The sequence below is a fragment of the Borostomias antarcticus genome, assembly GCF_949987555.1.
Source record: "Borostomias antarcticus genome assembly, chromosome: 18".
Taxonomy (NCBI): Eukaryota; Metazoa; Chordata; class Actinopteri; order Stomiiformes; family Stomiidae; genus Borostomias; species Borostomias antarcticus.
Genome location: NC_140251.1, coordinates 7,810,219 through 7,826,579, shown reverse-complemented (window position 1 = coordinate 7,826,579; position 16,361 = coordinate 7,810,219). Strand labels below are relative to the sequence as shown.

Here is a 16,361-nt window from a genome sequence, read left to right as displayed (position 1 = left end):
AGCTACAAAATGGATTTCTATGGGCATATAGAACATTCCTCAAAAGACACCATACACTCTCATTTTCAAAGACAGGAACTCCAGAAGTGTTATTCATTGATATCCAATCCATCAAAGCCAACTTAATTGTGATGATCTAAGGATATAGCTTTTTCAAATAACAGAGTAGATGTGGAGCAAAGCTCAACAAGTATATCTATGCTCTTGGATGTCTGCAGAGTGACTTGATCTTGTCCATGAAAACGACCAAACACCATCTGGATGGAATATACAGGTTTATTTTTTTATGTCTGAAGTCTCTGCATAGTCTATTTACATTCATTTGAGTTTTCAGTTCCTCTACATGGCTACATGTTCTCAAAATCAGCTCTTAAAATGACATCTACATCAGAATAGAACATAATGTATGTTATTCCCCAATAAGCCCATTTCAATTTCAAATGCAGATTTGTAAAACAGTGGATGATTCTGATTCTCCACAGCAAATTTCCCTTTGGTGCCTAGACAATCGTATAGGGATAATGTAGTCATGTAGGAATAATGTAGACAGTCATGTAGGGTCAATGCAGTGCATTTTATGTTATATTCTGTCCTTTTAGTCTCAGGTTGCAGGTTGAGGGTGAAAGTTTGACGTTCATATTGGAGTAGAACAGGGAAACCTTGCGTGCCTACAATCTTTTAACATCGTGTGAATCTGAATCATGTGTTCACATGATGAACTTTAGAGTAAATCCATACACATACTGTAGTGCAAATTGAAACAAGGAAAGTATATCATTCACATGTTGCATAAAGTAGGTCCTTCATGTAACCTTTACACAGGCCTCCCATTGCCCTCACACCTGTGGTAACACTTAGTCAGTTACAAATGACATTAAAAATCTTAGTTTTGTCATAAATAATATGAAAAAATAACTTTAAGAAAAAAGAAAAAGTCATAATAAAACACCAAATTATAAAGCATGTAAATAAATTTCTCACATTTTGACCCATCATCAGTGTCCAGTACAACCCATCCAGTAGGAGGAGCTTCCCAATATACAGTAGAAGAAGGCATAGATAGGGCAAGCCAGGGAGCAATCTCCACTGACAAGTTTTGTGGTTTTGTGTGTGTGTGTGTGTGTTTATGCTTGGGAGACGGGTCCTTCTCAGGCATAGGTCCCCCCCGTGATCAGAAGTTCATAGACAGGGTCGCGGCCCCTCCTACACAGGACCACACAAGCACACAGCATCCCCAGCATCTAGGAGAGGAGATCAATGGAAATATGATAATGTGCTGGACTGACCGTTTCTCAAGGGTGAATAATAGTTCACAGCATTAGTTCGACTCAACATGGGTAAAGCATTATGCAATCCAGACATAGGAGTGAAAAGGTTAAAGTATAGAAAATACTTCTCTTCCCTCGGCATTAAGAATGTCATTATCAAATTCATTATCTAAAATAACACAAGACGGAGAATTAAAGAGCAGAGTTTGGATAAAATAAAACGTGTACCGTACCTGAATGGCAGCAAACGTTAACGCAGCCCAGATGACATACATCATGATCTCCTTTAATTTGTCCACAACCAGAGCTTCACACCCCTGTAGACACACAGCAAGAGAGATTAGACCATGTGACATCTTGTGTAGGTGTGAGTAGACCTGTGTCATGGAGAAGAGCCTGACAGGCCGGTGCTGGGCCCAGCGTCACCTCTTGGAAGAGGTCCCCTGGACGGCCCAGGGAGCCTGTGCAGTTCCGGATGCTGGGTTGGCAGCAGCTCACTGGTACACTGTTGTTTCTGGACTCGCTGAACCAACGTGTATTCTTCCAGTCTGAGTAACTGTGAATCCCACAGCAGCGGAGCTGAAGACACCAGAAAGATTACTTTTAAATCTGAAACTATTTATGCAAGCAGATTATTCCTCCTAAAACTACTAATAAAACAATTAAAAGCATGGTTACTTATAGCTGACATGATTAACAGTCTCCATGTCAAACTGCTCTTACCTGTCTCTGCACGTAGTCAATGGCACGGCTGGGAGCATCTGTGTTTGTACCATTGTATTCATTATATAAATTCTGGATGGAGCTGTTGACCTCATTCTCGACCTGAAAACAAACAAGGAGCTGTGTTTAATCCAACTTCACCATTGTCATTAATCATCCAACACGTGAGGTTGGCTGGAACTGAAGCCCATGTTAATTTAATTATTGCGGGCGATCAACTGAGTGAATGAGGTCAAATGCAAACAACCATACTTAAATAAGGGTTTTGCGTGTTCTACATTGATTTAAACCAAACCTGGCCATAGTGCACCATATATAATTCAGGGCCACAGACATACAGGTTCATCTCAAAAAATGTGAATATCATGGAAAAGTTCAATATTGTAATTTTTTTTTAGATACACCTGTACTGGGAGATGGCAGCGCTGATAGGCACTGGAATGCTGGAATGACCCAGAGGTGTGGAAAGTTGCATGCAGTTGCAAGAAGTTTGGGAATTGCTGGTATTGCATGGCTCCGTTTGGTGACTGGCTCTAAATCATCTTCTATTTCATCCAAAAGCTCTAAACTGGCATTACTGGATAGCCAGTATTTTTAAATGATTTCAAAAACATTAACACGATTGGAAAATACCGGCAGTGTTCTTGTATTTTTTCTGACGATGAGATGCAGCCTTCTTTCTGGATGTGTGTCAGTATCTGCTCTCCATTCGTATTAAAACACAGACACATTTACCTGCCCTGTACCAACCCGCCCTGAACCAACCCGCCCTGAACCAACCCGCCCTGAACCAACCCGCCCTGAACCAACCCGCCCTGTACCAACCCGCCCTGTACAAACCTGTCCTGTACAAACCTGTCCTTACTTTCTGGCTTGGTAAATCACATTAGACATGCTAAATTCATCTATTTGCATTTTGTCCTCCCACTATTTTGCACACGCATGTGAAACGCCCAAACACGCAAACATGGGCGAGGCCCGTACCTGGCACATTAGACGCCATCCTCAGTGCACCCCATTTAGTAGATGAGCATTTTTATGCAAATGGTAACAAGTTTTACACATGGCTTTACACGCAAAACCTTTAGTTAGTCAGCCCCTTAGGATACTACCACTTTCCATTTAAACCTTTAGTAAGTCAGCCCCATACGATACTGCCACTTTACATTTAACATCACTACTTGACTTAAGCAAACAGAACAGAGTTTGTGTTTGAGAAGATATTGGGCTTGTAGAGTATTCTCATTGAGTATGTGTGTATTTAATTACTCACCTTTGCTCTGTAAACATAACCAAGAACCACCACAGCCACTTCAGTCACAAATACCAGCATAAGAATGACAACAAACTGCGGAATCAAGAAAAGAAAATGGCACAGAATCACCAGTAGACCAGAGTTGAGGAAACAGTAGAGGAGTGTTTCTAAATAGACTGAAGGTTTACTGTAGGATAATCAAGGGCACATAGAGGGTAAATCCATATTGACTGACCGTTGCTAGTCCACAGCGACTCTCTCTGATGGTGGCACAGCAGCCTACAAGGCCTATGATGAACAGGAGGGCTCCAACAGCAATGATGACCACAGCAGGAATAAGGGTGTACACATCCTCAAAGAAGTGATCATAGTCATCGTATGTGATGAACACATACGCTCCAACATAGCACAGGATTCCAGCAGCTGCCTGTATAAGGAGACATGGGGCAAAAAGAATAAGGTACCGCTGCTTCCTAGGTTGAAACTTAAAACTGGAACAGATCATGCACATTTTATAAATATATATATATATATAACACAAAATTAATTTAAGTTCAATATAGCCAAGCTAGCAATAATGTTAGCACAGACCACAACCACTCCATATGTTGACTGTTGAGAGAATCAATTAGCACCAGTATGTAAAGATTTTATTTAAATATTGCCATGATAAATCGAGAGGGATAATTGTTTGAGCTCCTCCGTGAAAACCACATCTTTGTAGAAGTTGTTTGGCTCTGCTACAGCCGTTATTGTAATTTGGTGTCAGGTCTGGTCGACACCAGAGCATTAAAAACAAATGACTAACAAATGAAGGCGTGTGTCCCACCTGGTTGAAAGAATGCTGAGATCCAATCAGCAACAGAGTACCTTCTACTATGGCCTTATGGGTACTCGTGAGATTGAAGCTGACTGAATTTAACTTGGCAGACTGAATTCTCTTCTAAGGCTTTACTTCTAAGGGGTTACAGAAAGCAACTTTCACACAACTTTAGTTGTAGTTGCAAGTGACAACATTCTTTCCATAACTTGACAGTTTACAAGAAGCAACTCAATTGCAATCAAAGTTGCATCAGCCACAAATCAAGATTCAACACAAGGTTCATCACATGTAATGTATGGTGTACAGTAACAGTGAAATGCTGCTGCCGGCTCCAAGATTATGCTATAAATAAACCTGACTCAATTCCAAATTTACAAGTAACAAATTTACAATTTAGGCTACACAAATTACAATTTTACAAACTAACAAACAAAAACACAATGAGTACCCTTTGTACAAGTATAAAATTAAGCTGGGATGGGATAGATAAAGGTCTGGGTGGATTATGTTCATGCTATATATGGATAAATAAACGAATAACCCGGGGTGCATGGGTGAGTTATGTACATGCTATACTAAATAAATAAAATCCCAGGGGGGTTAAATAGTTATTCAGAGGCCGGATGGCTTGCGGGAAGAAGCTGTCATATAAAAATGGCATAATAGTCAACTGATGTAGCCACTAGCCAAAACACACGCAATCTCCTGTTGGCTGGGGTCACATCAGTTGAAATGTTGCAACTGGATACAACTTAGTTGCAGATCAACCAAGAAGCAAGCAAGTTGCAAGCATTGTGCCACAGTCAAAGTTGGTTCGCGTGCCAGATTAACAGGCGTAGAAGTTACTAGAGCTTTAATGTTGCAAGATAGCCTGCTATCAGCCACGACTGTAAAGCTAAATTCAGATGCTTCAATGTCACGGTTTGTGGGTTTTTGGTACCAGAATGCCCAAGTTGCTGATTGTCGAGCTCCATGTACCACACTGTTAGTGATATGAGTGTAGCTAGTCAGCACGGCCTAATTAAACATGTAGTACACGTGTGCTCTGAATGTTTGGGACTCCTGCTGTATCTCTATGCTTGAGTGCACAAAGAGTCGCTGGTGTTTGCAAATATCCTATTAAATGTATTAGCTAAAGACGGACAGGTCGTTGTCTGTTCAAACTGTATTGATTAATCTCACTCTTGGGTACATGTTTACGACATTTATATGCAATTGCTGTCAGAGCCTGTAAAAGGGACTCAATGACGTATCCCTCTAGTTCATAGCCCATTTTAAAATCGTACATAGCCTGCAGTTTTGAAAATATTTCTGACTAGCTACGCTAAAATCTGAACAAGTAGGCGCTACGCTAAAATCTGAACAAGTAGGCTAATCTAAAACCATCTAACGTTAACCAGGCTAATGACATTGGTCAGACAAAACCCTTGTTCAACTAGGAGACTCGAGGTGGCCTTGAACTGGGGGTGGCTATATTGTGCGCCACCCGGATCAAGTAACTTAAGTAACATACATAGCAGTCCATATAGATACCAAATTATATTATTTAGCTAAAGCATACAGCGAAACGAGTTGCTAGATAGCTCGCTCGTTATCTGGTTGTTTCCAGGATGCGGCAGCTCGACCTACACAATAAACAAAACAGCCAGCCGCGGCCCAGTAGGCATTCAACACGTACGTCCTTTTAACTTACCCAAAATATCAGGTTGAGAAATACCAGCACCGTCTTTGATGAGGTGATTCCACACTGCCCCATGATTAAAACAGGTATTCTTTAAAATGTGTACAGCGACTTTAAAAGGGCTCTTGAAAATGTCCGTCTCTACCTGTCGTGTCCCATACTGTTACTGCTATTGCCACCGCAGCATCAACAGCCACGTGATCTCCACGATGAGCTCATCTTCCCTGCGCAGCTGAATGTAACTGACTGGGATTCCGGAGTATTTAGCTAAGTATTTGCCAAAGCACGATCTGTTTAATGCCACTAATCATAGGTTTTACAAAACGTGTTTTTTTTAGAAACTCGTGCTAACTTCTAAATGTGTCCTAGCTTTAGAGACTATTTTGGTCTGATAGGCGCGCGCAGCTGCAGATGAAATTGGATCTTATGTCATATAATTGGACAATCTGTTTAGTCGTGAATCAGTTTAGTTAAAAGATCCACAACAATTGTACATTTTGTAATAAAAGCATGAAATGTGGTATAGCCAACATTATGCCATCATGCATTTTCAATAGCAGCCATTTGCAATAGGAAACCTGTTGTTTCTCTTGTATTTTCCACTAGCCTACTCTTTTCCTGGACTCAAATACCTCAAAAATATGTAAAGGTATGAATAACCAGGTGTGCTTGTGTCTTTCCACACGGGAAACAAATTTGCCCGAATAACCCGTAGTCTCCGCCATGATGATGGATTTTTCTGCAGTTTGAAAATTTAGCAAAACCTATTTAAACGTTTCTTCTAAATAAATCGCAAGTCTGAATGGTCTGAAATTGCTCATGGACATGTATGGTGCATGTCTCACTTTAGGGTGTTAATAGGTCCGTTCCAAGATGGCTGAGAAACTGGTAGGTCTTGTCGCCTGGACACATCAGTTTCAATGCTTCCAATGCTAATCCAGCACAATAAGAGCGGGATAGCCAACAACTAGCAGCAGCTTCCATAACATTAATGGTCACGGTCAGTGGCTAAAGCAGTTACACTGATGATTCCTGTAACGTTAGCTATTTTGCTGCAATTGGTTCAACTTCTGTTTCTGGACAAAGGTAAGGGATAAACCCAGATAACCAGGGGTGGAGAGCTGGTTGGGGACAGTACAGTGACCTCCAAACAATCTCCATGCACCCACCGGTGAAGACCATGCGTCTCTAGCCCCCTCAAGGGCTGAGTTTCGGGGTCCATGGCGTGGTGGTGAGACTCCGCCCCCTTTGGTCAGAGCTGGTCGGGGACAGTACAGTGACCTCCGGGCAATCTCCATGCACCCACAGGTGAAGACCGTGGGTCTCTAGCCCACTCGGGCTGAGTTGTGGTGTTTGTGGCGTGGATAGTGGCGTGGTGGAGAGACTCCGCCCCCTCATGTCTGAGTTGGTTGGGTACACGTCACTGACCTCCGGGCAATCACTGCACCCACCGGTGATGACTGTGTCTCTAGCTCACTCAAGGGCTGAGTTGTGGGGTCCGTAGCTTGGATGGTGGCGAGACTCCGCCCCCTAAGGTCAGAGCAGGTCGGGAGCAGTGCAGTGACCTCCCGGCAATCTCCATGCACCCACCATTAAAGACTGTGTGCCTCTAGCCCACTCAAGGACTGAGTTGTGGATTCCGTGGCGTGGTGGCGAGGCTCCACCCCCTTGGGTTATAGCATCTACAAAAAGAGACAGCATTGACAATAGTGTACAGTTAAAACGCTCAACCATCCCGTCAGACTGTGGATGGTAGGGGGAGGTACGGGTTTTATTGACATCCAAAAGTTTACACAATTCTCGAAAGAGATTGGATTCAAAATTCCTCCCTTGATCTGAGTGGATGCGGGTCGGGGGGCTCCAAACCGGCATATCCATTCCTCTGCCAAAACCTTGGCAATGGAATGGGCTTCTTGGTTGGGGAGGGGGAACGCCTCCAACGTCCATTTAGAGAAATAGTCGGCAATCACCAGGATGTATTTGCTCTTTTTCGGAGTCTCTGGCAAAGGGCCCAAGATATCTAGTGCGACGCGCTCATAGGGTCTGGATGTCACAGAGGGGTTCAAAGGGGCACAAGGATGTTTCCCCTGGGTTTTCCGAGAAGCACAGTCAATACACTGTCTACAGTGTCACGTCTGCATACCATCCAGGCCAGTAAAAACGATCTTTGACTTTGGCCTGCAATTTTTGGACCCCTAAGTGACCCCCTGTGGTGGTGCTGTGTAGTGTTTTCAATACTTCAGGTACCATCGCTTTAGGTAACACCACCTGGCTATTTGGGGCGGCGTCTGAGTGAAGCAGGGGGACCCTGACTAGACGCTGGCCTTCCATCTGAAGCTGCCCCCACGCTTGTGCATACTTCTTAAACTCAGACCCATAAGGCAGGGGGTCCTGCTCAGTGCTAGTCCTCTGCTTAAGATGAATAAGCCGTTTAATCTCCGGGTCATCTCGCTGGGCTCTAGCCAACTCATCAACACACTCTCCCTCAACCTGTTCTGACGGTGGTGCCTGACCCCAACAACAGAGACAATAGGGAGGGGAACCAACCCCTCAACTGGGGGGCAGGGTGGGGGTACTACATCACCCCCCACAGAGAAACCGGGCAACCGGGAAAGAGCATCTGCATTTGAGTGCACAATCTTACCATATATTTTCATACAGTAATGAGATGTCTTTCAGTTTCATATGCCTTTATTTAATCTTTACTTCAGGATGAAATATAGCAGCCACTTAGGTAACAGTAGGAGAGAAAACAACTAACCAATCATTTAAACAGCAGTCATGAACACCAACATTCATGAATACCTGATTCAGTCATTATACAGAGAAAAAAGACCCCTTATACAGTATCAAAGTACATCAACAATATCATCTTTTATAATAGATGTTTATAAATGAATCTATGACAAAATGATTGTATACAATGATCAAGTTGAAGTTACAATATTAAAGAACCAAAGTTCAACTATTATAAACAAATGCTTCATGAGGTTGCAAACTTGAGCCAGAGGCAACGTTCCGTTCCTCTCCCCCCATCCTCTAGAAGGATCCCCCTCCCTCTACCACAGTTTACTAATCTCTGCACATTCATTATACCAACACATAAGCCCTAGATAGAGTGGCTGGGTGAATGTGGTCTGGACTTTGTGGAGGAGGGTCACTGTGTCAGAGACGCTGTAGAAGGACAGAGAACCTGCCTTGTGATCTAGGTACACTCCTACTCTGGAGGACAGAGGGCCTGATAGTTTAGTCTCAACATTATTATGTCTGAACCTGTTACCATCCCTAGAGCACCTTAAACACCAGGACTTGTTATTGTCACCAAACCTGGAGGAGTTTCTCTCTCTTCTGCTGATGTCTTTATATGAGACTGCTATGATAACACCACCTCTCCATTCCACCTCCCAGTAACAGCGCCCAGACAGAGCCTCTCTACACAGCACCTGGGGCCAGCAGGTGAATCTGTCTGGATGGTCAGGATATGACTGGATCGGCTCTGAATATGTCACCTTCCTGTTCTCCCCAGACAGAGAGAGGGATCTGTATGCTGTGTTTGGGTCCAGAGTGAGCGGACAGGAATCTGGGAACAGAGCAGAGACCAGATCAGAGTTAATAACATGACCGTACATCTGTCGCCCTTAAAGCTGGTATTGTTGATTTATCATTCAACAGAGAGAGGTGGAGACTTCAGACACTCACAATGTAAGAAATGTGCTCTGGTCCTGGGCTCTGGAGGAGACAACACACCCACTAAAGAGACTTCAGTCACGCACGCACACACACGTGCACACACACACACACAAACACAAACGCACATCAATTTTAAAGCCAAGTAGACAGTATACAGAGATGTGTTCAATGTGTTTCATTGTGAACCCTAAATCTTTCCTCTGGTCACGTTGTTTCTTATTGGACGAGACAGGATCACTTGTTGCTCTCCGTACTTTAGTGATATTTTTACAGAATAATTTACTCAAAACTCCTCCAACACACCTGTGAAGGAGATGCTGGACCACTCTCCCTTGATCACGTCCTCTAGTTTCTCTCTCAGCTCAGAGACAGCCTTAGTCACATCACTGAAGAACTGAAGAGAAGGGACAGAGACGCTGGGGAGGTCTGAAGATACACTGGGACTGGAAACAGACTGGTAACTCTGGAGAGAGAGAGACTGGTAACTCTGGGGAGAGAGAGAGAGAGAGAGAGAGAGAGAAAGAGCGAGGAAAAATACATACCGAGTGTACAGATAATGCTGGCCTATAGACCAAACCAGTTGATGTTCACATGTCAGGTACCAGGAGAGTCCAGCTACTGTACCTGGAGGAAGTGGATGTGGTCTTCTGTGTGTGAGAGCTGCTCCAGCTCCGCGTCTCTCCTCCTCAGCTCAGCTATCTCCTGCTCCAGTCTCTCCAGCAGTCCTTCAGCCTCACTCACTGCTGCCCTCTGCTGGGCTCTGATCAGCTCCTTCACCTCAGAGCGCCTTCTCTCAATGGAGCAGATCAGCTCAGTGAAGATCCTCTCACTGTCCTGCTCTGCTGCCTGGCCAGAGCGCTGGACAAAGAAAGAAAGAAAGAAAGAAAGAAAGAAAGAAAGAAAGAAAGAAAGAAAGAAAGAAAGAAAGGAGTTCAAGTGAAACCAATAATCCTGAATGTGACAGTTATAACTGTCCTACAGGTATCTCCTAGCCTCATAACACCATCCTGATCTGCGGAGGGAAAACTGAAAGAGAGCTGGTGAGTTCAGGATGGTTTCACAAGGCCAAGTATCTCCCTCCACCATAGCTTGAGTAGCTGACATCCTGATGCTGACCTGGAGAGACTCCACAGCCTGCTGGACCTCCTTCAGCTCCTTCTCTTTCTCCTGGATTCTCTGCTGGACTTTCTGCTGACTCAGACCCAGCTTTCTCTGGAGATAAACACACAAATTACAACAAAACATTAGAAGTTACAGTAGAAACAGTACTGGAGCTCTGTCATAACACAGCTACAGTATCACCAACATTGGTACAGCTGGTAAACATGAGATAAACTTCAACCCCTGACTGTCCACTACAGGTATGTACGCTGTAGCTTTATAGGCTAAAGGTTAAGTTTACATACATGGTAAAGATTTACTATAGGTCATTTATACAGGTACGTCATAGAAGCAAGTATCCATCCTTGGTATCAAAGGTGTATTTGATAGTGAAAATGAGTAGGACGACTCTCTCTTGTGATGATCAATTAATGAGCTACTCTCTACTGTAGTTCTGCCTGCAGGCACTGAAAGAAGGACAATATCCCCCCTTCTAACATGTCAGAAGAGGGAAAAGTTTTGGGTCTGATGTCACTTTGATGGGGCAACATAAAAGTTCTCCTGCATTTCCTGATATGAGTCAGCACTTGGTGACGGTGTAGTTTTTTATTGTACAGTATGTAGCCCAGATAGGAGTTCAGACTGGACTTTTAACTCGTGAAAGCCAAATATAAAATAATAATCATCAAAGACTAGGGTCAAATCCACAAAAGGATTGCGCGGGTTTTGTAGCAAACCCTGTGCAAATTAAACAAAAAAATAGCATCCAATCCACAAAGCACACGCAAAGGGGGGAAAAGATTTGCAAACTGCACCGATGAGCAAATAGCTCCACGGCTGCGCCAGGCTCATTTGAATGTATGTAAATTAGGTACTTTCGTGCAAAATTGGCCCAGATAAGCCTTGCGTCTGATCAACAAAGACCATGAGCTAACTGCCACACACAGTTAGAGAGGTGCAAATACCGCTTTTGAAAAGCTGGTATTAACTTCAGCAGTCAGCTAGCCTGGCATGACTATCCCGATCTAGCGTGCTCTCTGCTTCGCTCAGCTGAGCTCGCAAGAACGGGATGTTCGTACCAGGCTAGCAGTCAGCGCCCACTCTCTCCCTCTGTCTCTCCTCAGAACTTGTTAAGTTTGAATGATATAAAATTGATATTTTTCTGTTATTAAGGGCGATATATATATAGAGGCGGATTTAAAAATAAGTTCTGCCAGCTGCTTTGCACAGAAACAAACAGAACTGATATTTTCTGCAAAAAAGTGTGGTTTGTTTTTGCTATTTTTCTATAGCCTAGGCCTAACGTTAGTGTAACGTTACATTAAACTTACAGTAAACTGAGGGGGCTGAAATTAAAACTGAGGGGAAAGCCTGACCAAGCCCCCTCGTACTGCCAGGCTCGAAGGGATCATGGCAGCAGTTGTAGCCAGACGAAGGTACCGTCATGACAGGCGAGCGCAAGAACGTGTAGGCCTACATGGCTAGTTGCAATCATGGGCGCAAAAAACTGCACACAGTTGGCAAAGTTGTGGGCTTGTTTGCCCGGGCATATAATTAGAGAAAACTCTTTTATGGATATCGTGCTAAACTGGGGCATATTACCGTTGCAATCGCTGTGCTAAATATCGAGCTAGCAGGAGCAATCCTTTCTTTGTGGAGCTCAGAGGGGGCGGCCCGGGCTCCTCCTGTCTCCTTCAGCTTCTCCACCACCTCAGCCAGCATGGTGTTCTTCATCAGGACAGGCCTTGGAGTGAAGCTCCGTCTGCACTGGGGGCAGCTGTAGATTCCATTCTGTTCATCATGGTCCCAGCAGTTATCGATACATCTTCTACAGTAGCTGTGACCACAGTGGAGGGTGACTGGATCCTTTAAGAGGTCCAGACAGATACAACAGCAGAACAGGTCCTGGTCTAAAAGAACTCCCTGCTGGGCCATGCTGGTGTGTCAGGGACACAATCACTCACTCACAGACGCAGATAGATAAGAGTTTGAGAGAGAAAAAGAAAGAGAGAGCGAGAGAGACGGAAAGAACACTCGTTTTCTCAGAATAGAGAGTGAGTACTGGGAGGAGCAAGAGATTTCCTGGTTCTGCCAGGGGGCGTGGTTTAGAGAGAGAGAGCGAGAGAGCGTGTGTGTGTGAGTGAGTGAGAGAGAGAGAGAGAGAGAGAGAGAAAGAAGAAAGGAGATTTCTAATTGTTGTGTCCTTTGCTTGATATTTCCTACAAAAAATATCTTATTGATTGTTCATTTCAACTGAGGTCAGGTGTCTGCTGGAAGGGATTAACCCTTCACATATGAACTGTTGCAATATTAAATATCTTGTTCATGTTCTACAGTACTGAATCCCTGTGTCCTGTGTGTATTCCTGCTCATCAACTCTAGTTTGATTGATGTAAAGAGCGTTTAGAAAGCAAATGCAGATTTATCAGAAGCAGAACCATCGGCGTCGCTAGACCCTTTTTACTGGGGCACGTGCCCCAGTATTGATCTGCTGTGCCCCAGTAAAATTTCACATTTGAGTTTTAACACGCGGTTAATTAGATTGATGACAATAACCCACAATGTCAAGGCAATGCAGTTTAACCCCAAAATACAAGTTTAGGCACGCACTTTATGATCATTGGCCATAGACATGACCGTCCGAGGCAGTAGGCTATCAAGCGCAGTATGTAGCCTATGACATTGGCCGCGAGCGCCGCGCGCACAGCACTCCCTAACGGCGCGAAAAAACATTCAGTCACACACGAGCATGGACGAGAGACATGAAAGGAGGGCGGCACCGAACAGCTGGACTAAAAAGTACATTTTTGAGTAATAGGCTAACTGGCTGAATATTGATGATCTTATTTTGACTTCAATTTGACTCAAACAGTAGGCTATTACTCCTGTAGATGGACATCAGAAAGTTATTTGCTCGCAGCAGGGAAGCAGCTCTGAGGAGAAATGGGAGAGGTAATCCCTGGCTATTGCATCAGAGAACGAGGAGCAAACTGCAGGATGACGGGGAGAGATTGAGCTAACGTTAGTTGGGAAAAGAAATGAGACGGAGACTTGGCTAGCTAACATGCTAACGTTAGTTAGCTAACACAGATCGCTGGTTAAAGGGCATTGCTCGTTTTTGACAACCTGGACCTTATTTACGACATATTATAAGAAGTTTGACTCACCGAGATCACTTTTGTGTAGTTCGGAGGCATGTAGAAGAAATTTTAAATCCAGCGCGAGCCAGTATATCCATGTAATGACGGTGATCCGGGCACCGAGAATGCAGTTTCTCAAAATCTATTTTCGGCCGCTAAACGGTTGTTTTCATCAATCAGATTGGATGAATCGACAGTTGAATCTGATTGATGAAAACAACCGTTTAGCGGCCGAAAATAGATTTTGAGAAACTGCATTCTCGGTGCCCGGATCACCGTCATTACATGGATATACTGGCTCGCGCTGGATTTTAAATTTCTTCTACATGCCTCCGAACTACACCAAAGTTATCTCGGTGAGTCAAACTTCTTATAATATGTCGTAAATAAGGTCCAGGTTGTCAAAAACGAGCATTGCCCTTTAACATTGACTTACTAGTCAGGGTTTACCTCTCTGAATTATGAATTTGGGAAAGCTAATGTTATAGTTGACCAGATATCGCCTAGGCCTACTGTATATATACAGTATATATAGGACACTCCTGCCTGTTTGAATGTCACAGTCCTTCACATGGGAGCACTGGTCCAACAGGAAATCACATTGGTACTGTTACTCCACATCACCATTATCCCAGTCATAAAAGGGGGAAGCTCTGTAACTGAACACTGATGACAGCAGCTTCAGAGCCTTCTCTCCTCTCTGCTCCTCCCAGCCACTCTGCTGCTAGAGACAGGAGATCCACCAGGAACATGATCTGCTTTGAGCACTGTCTTGATAGAAACTGTAACAAAAACATACATTAAAGAAAAATTTTACTTGTATATTTCACATTTAAACACATTCTAAATCTAATGGTTATAACACTCCACTGGTTCTGAACAGATGTTACCTAAGAGAGTAAGAGGAAAACAATTGGGTTGCTTGAGTTACATTTGCCTCTTACAATCTGAATGTTCAGAGCCAATCACTTGAGCCGTGTGCTATAGGGCAGACACTGAAGGAAACTCCTCACTGCACTCTCTTCATCTGACCATAACCTTTTACGTGGTATTAAAGATGTTTTCAAAAGATGTTATCATTGCAGATTTTTTTGTGTGCCCTTTCAGCAGTAATTCTGGCTTGGTCTTGCCCCTATCGGTTCAATTCTAACTATCTGAATGAAATACGCAGCCTTGCCGATGGTGTGGTAGCCTACCGCTCCACGTTAATGTTTTTTTAATTTATTTTTTTAATGAAAAGAGGCCAGGAAAAGGCTGAAATTGAGGTTGAGATAGTTACCCTCAGTTCTGAGGGGATATCCCTGGATGGCCAGTAGAGGGAGCACAGAGCCCCTGTAATCATCAGACAAATGGGTTTGGAGTAGATAGCACGTCTATGAGCTGGTAACTAACTTGCTAGATTCTGTCTATGTCTTATCTCAGTTTAGGACCACATTTAGGATTTTTGCTATTACAGAAACCTGTTTACAATAACCATGTGCCCAATAGCAATGTTTATCGTTGCTAAGCAACCTCATACCAGCTGATAGTTAAGCACAGGTGCAACAGAAAGCTAGCAGCTAACTTTATTAACTAACACTACTACATAGGATATATAACGTTACATTGTTCTGTTCTTGTGTTTCTTTGACAGAAGAAACAACAACTGACGAGTTGTAATCAGATCCCACTAATGTTTAGCGCATTGCATCCAATCCTTCCGCTGCCCTAATACCTACCTGCAGCTTTCGTGACGCAGAAGGAGAGGAGAGGCAATGCCTTAACTTCACCCAACAGTAGCTGTACCCGTGACCTGGTAATCACAGGTACGTTAGCTCAACTCAGCTGTATTTATACCACACATATAGCAACGCAATTAGGGTCACGGTTGGTAGTATAATTGTCATTTTTACTCATGAATCAAATAAAAGCCATTAAATTCTTTTGAAATGCAGCATTGCATAAATAATTGTTTTATCTGAACGAGTGAATTGGATGAATTTGAACTTTATAATCGGCAAACGAAATGGATGCCGGGTAATTAAACGTCGTAATCATAATCATAATCATAATCATCATCATAACTTATTAACGATGCTGATTTTTTGTAGGCTTGATCTTAATCAATGGCAACAGACAGGTGGCCACTTTATATTCAACACCTGTCTAAAACGTTACACTAGCTAGCTAGATAACTAACAACAAACACCAACACTTGACAGCGTTAAGAAGATTTATCTGACAGTGTCAAACAGTCAAACGTTAGATGGCTAGCTAGCTAAAGCTAACATGCCAATGGCTACCCATAAAACACGTGCTAGTTGGCGTAACGTTAACAATATCTCGTATTTATGTGCTTGCGGTGCTAAAGAAAAGATTAAGCTATAAATCGTCCGACATGTAGGCCCACATGATTGATATGGAGTGATTGCCGGGGCGGCACATAGGGCCTAGCTCGGGAGGTAGAGCGGCCGGTTGGGGATCGCAAAGTCCCCGGTTCGCTCGGAAGTGTCCTTGAGCAAGACACTGAACCCCAAAGTCGCTTACGTGCATTATACCTGCCTTGTACTGTCGCCTCACAGCAGGTCTCCGGGCCTTTCTCTGTGGACTTTGCATGTTCTCCTGAAAGGAACAGATGCTCTTCACTCCGTCCGGTCCCTGACCAGGACTTGGTCCCCGGGCGCCATGAACGATGGCTTCC

The 16,361-nt window shown here is 43.7% G+C and overlaps 2 protein-coding genes across 2 annotated transcripts; both read right to left on the bottom strand.

Annotated features, from left to right (window-relative positions):
• Window positions 1-269: 269 nt before the first annotated feature.
• On the bottom strand, window positions 270-5,900 carry tspan3a (tetraspanin 3a). Its single transcript, XM_084452525.1, has 7 exons — window positions 5,763-5,900; window positions 3,482-3,673; window positions 3,265-3,339; window positions 1,992-2,093; window positions 1,695-1,847; window positions 1,502-1,585; window positions 270-1,241 (listed from the first exon to the last, which is right to left on the bottom strand). The coding sequence occupies exons 1-7, from the start codon at window positions 5,823-5,825 to the stop codon at window positions 1,149-1,151; spliced, it is 762 nt and encodes a 253-aa protein (XP_084308651.1). The 5' UTR covers window positions 5,826-5,900; the 3' UTR covers window positions 270-1,148.
• A 2,666-nt stretch (window positions 5,901-8,566) lies between these two features.
• On the bottom strand, window positions 8,567-12,510 carry LOC311320712 (tripartite motif-containing protein 16-like protein). Its single transcript, XM_084452527.1, has 6 exons — window positions 12,144-12,510; window positions 10,557-10,652; window positions 10,065-10,298; window positions 9,744-9,927; window positions 9,450-9,509; window positions 8,567-9,330 (listed from the first exon to the last, which is right to left on the bottom strand). Exons 1-6 carry the CDS (start codon window positions 12,474-12,476, stop codon window positions 8,810-8,812), a joined length of 1,428 nt encoding a protein of 475 aa, XP_084308653.1. The 5' UTR covers window positions 12,477-12,510; the 3' UTR covers window positions 8,567-8,809.
• Window positions 12,511-16,361: the final 3,851 nt, after the last annotated feature.

Excerpts from the sequence above, each read along its gene's own strand:
- tspan3a (XM_084452525.1), bottom strand. The coding sequence starts at position 5,825 with ATGGGGCAGTGTGGAATCACCTCATCAAAGACGGTGCTGGTATTTCTC. Across the intron at positions 3,674-5,762 it reads TTCTCAACCTGATATTTTGG|GCAGCTGCTGGAATCCTGTG; the intron begins GTAAGTTAAAAG and ends CTCCTTATACAG. Across the intron at positions 3,340-3,481 it reads GTCGCTGTGGACTAGCAACG|TTTGTTGTCATTCTTATGCT; the intron begins GTCAGTCAATAT and ends TTGATTCCGCAG.
- LOC311320712 (XM_084452527.1), bottom strand. The coding sequence starts at position 12,476 with ATGGCCCAGCAGGGAGTTCTTTTAGACCAGGACCTGTTCTGCTGTTGT. Across the intron at positions 9,928-10,064 it reads ACCACATCCACTTCCTCCAG|AGTTACCAGTCTCTCTCTCT; the intron begins GTACAGTAGCTG and ends CTCTCTCCCCAG. Across the intron at positions 9,331-9,449 it reads CAGAGCACATTTCTTACATT|ATTCCTGTCCGCTCACTCTG; the intron begins GTGAGTGTCTGA and ends CTCTGTTCCCAG.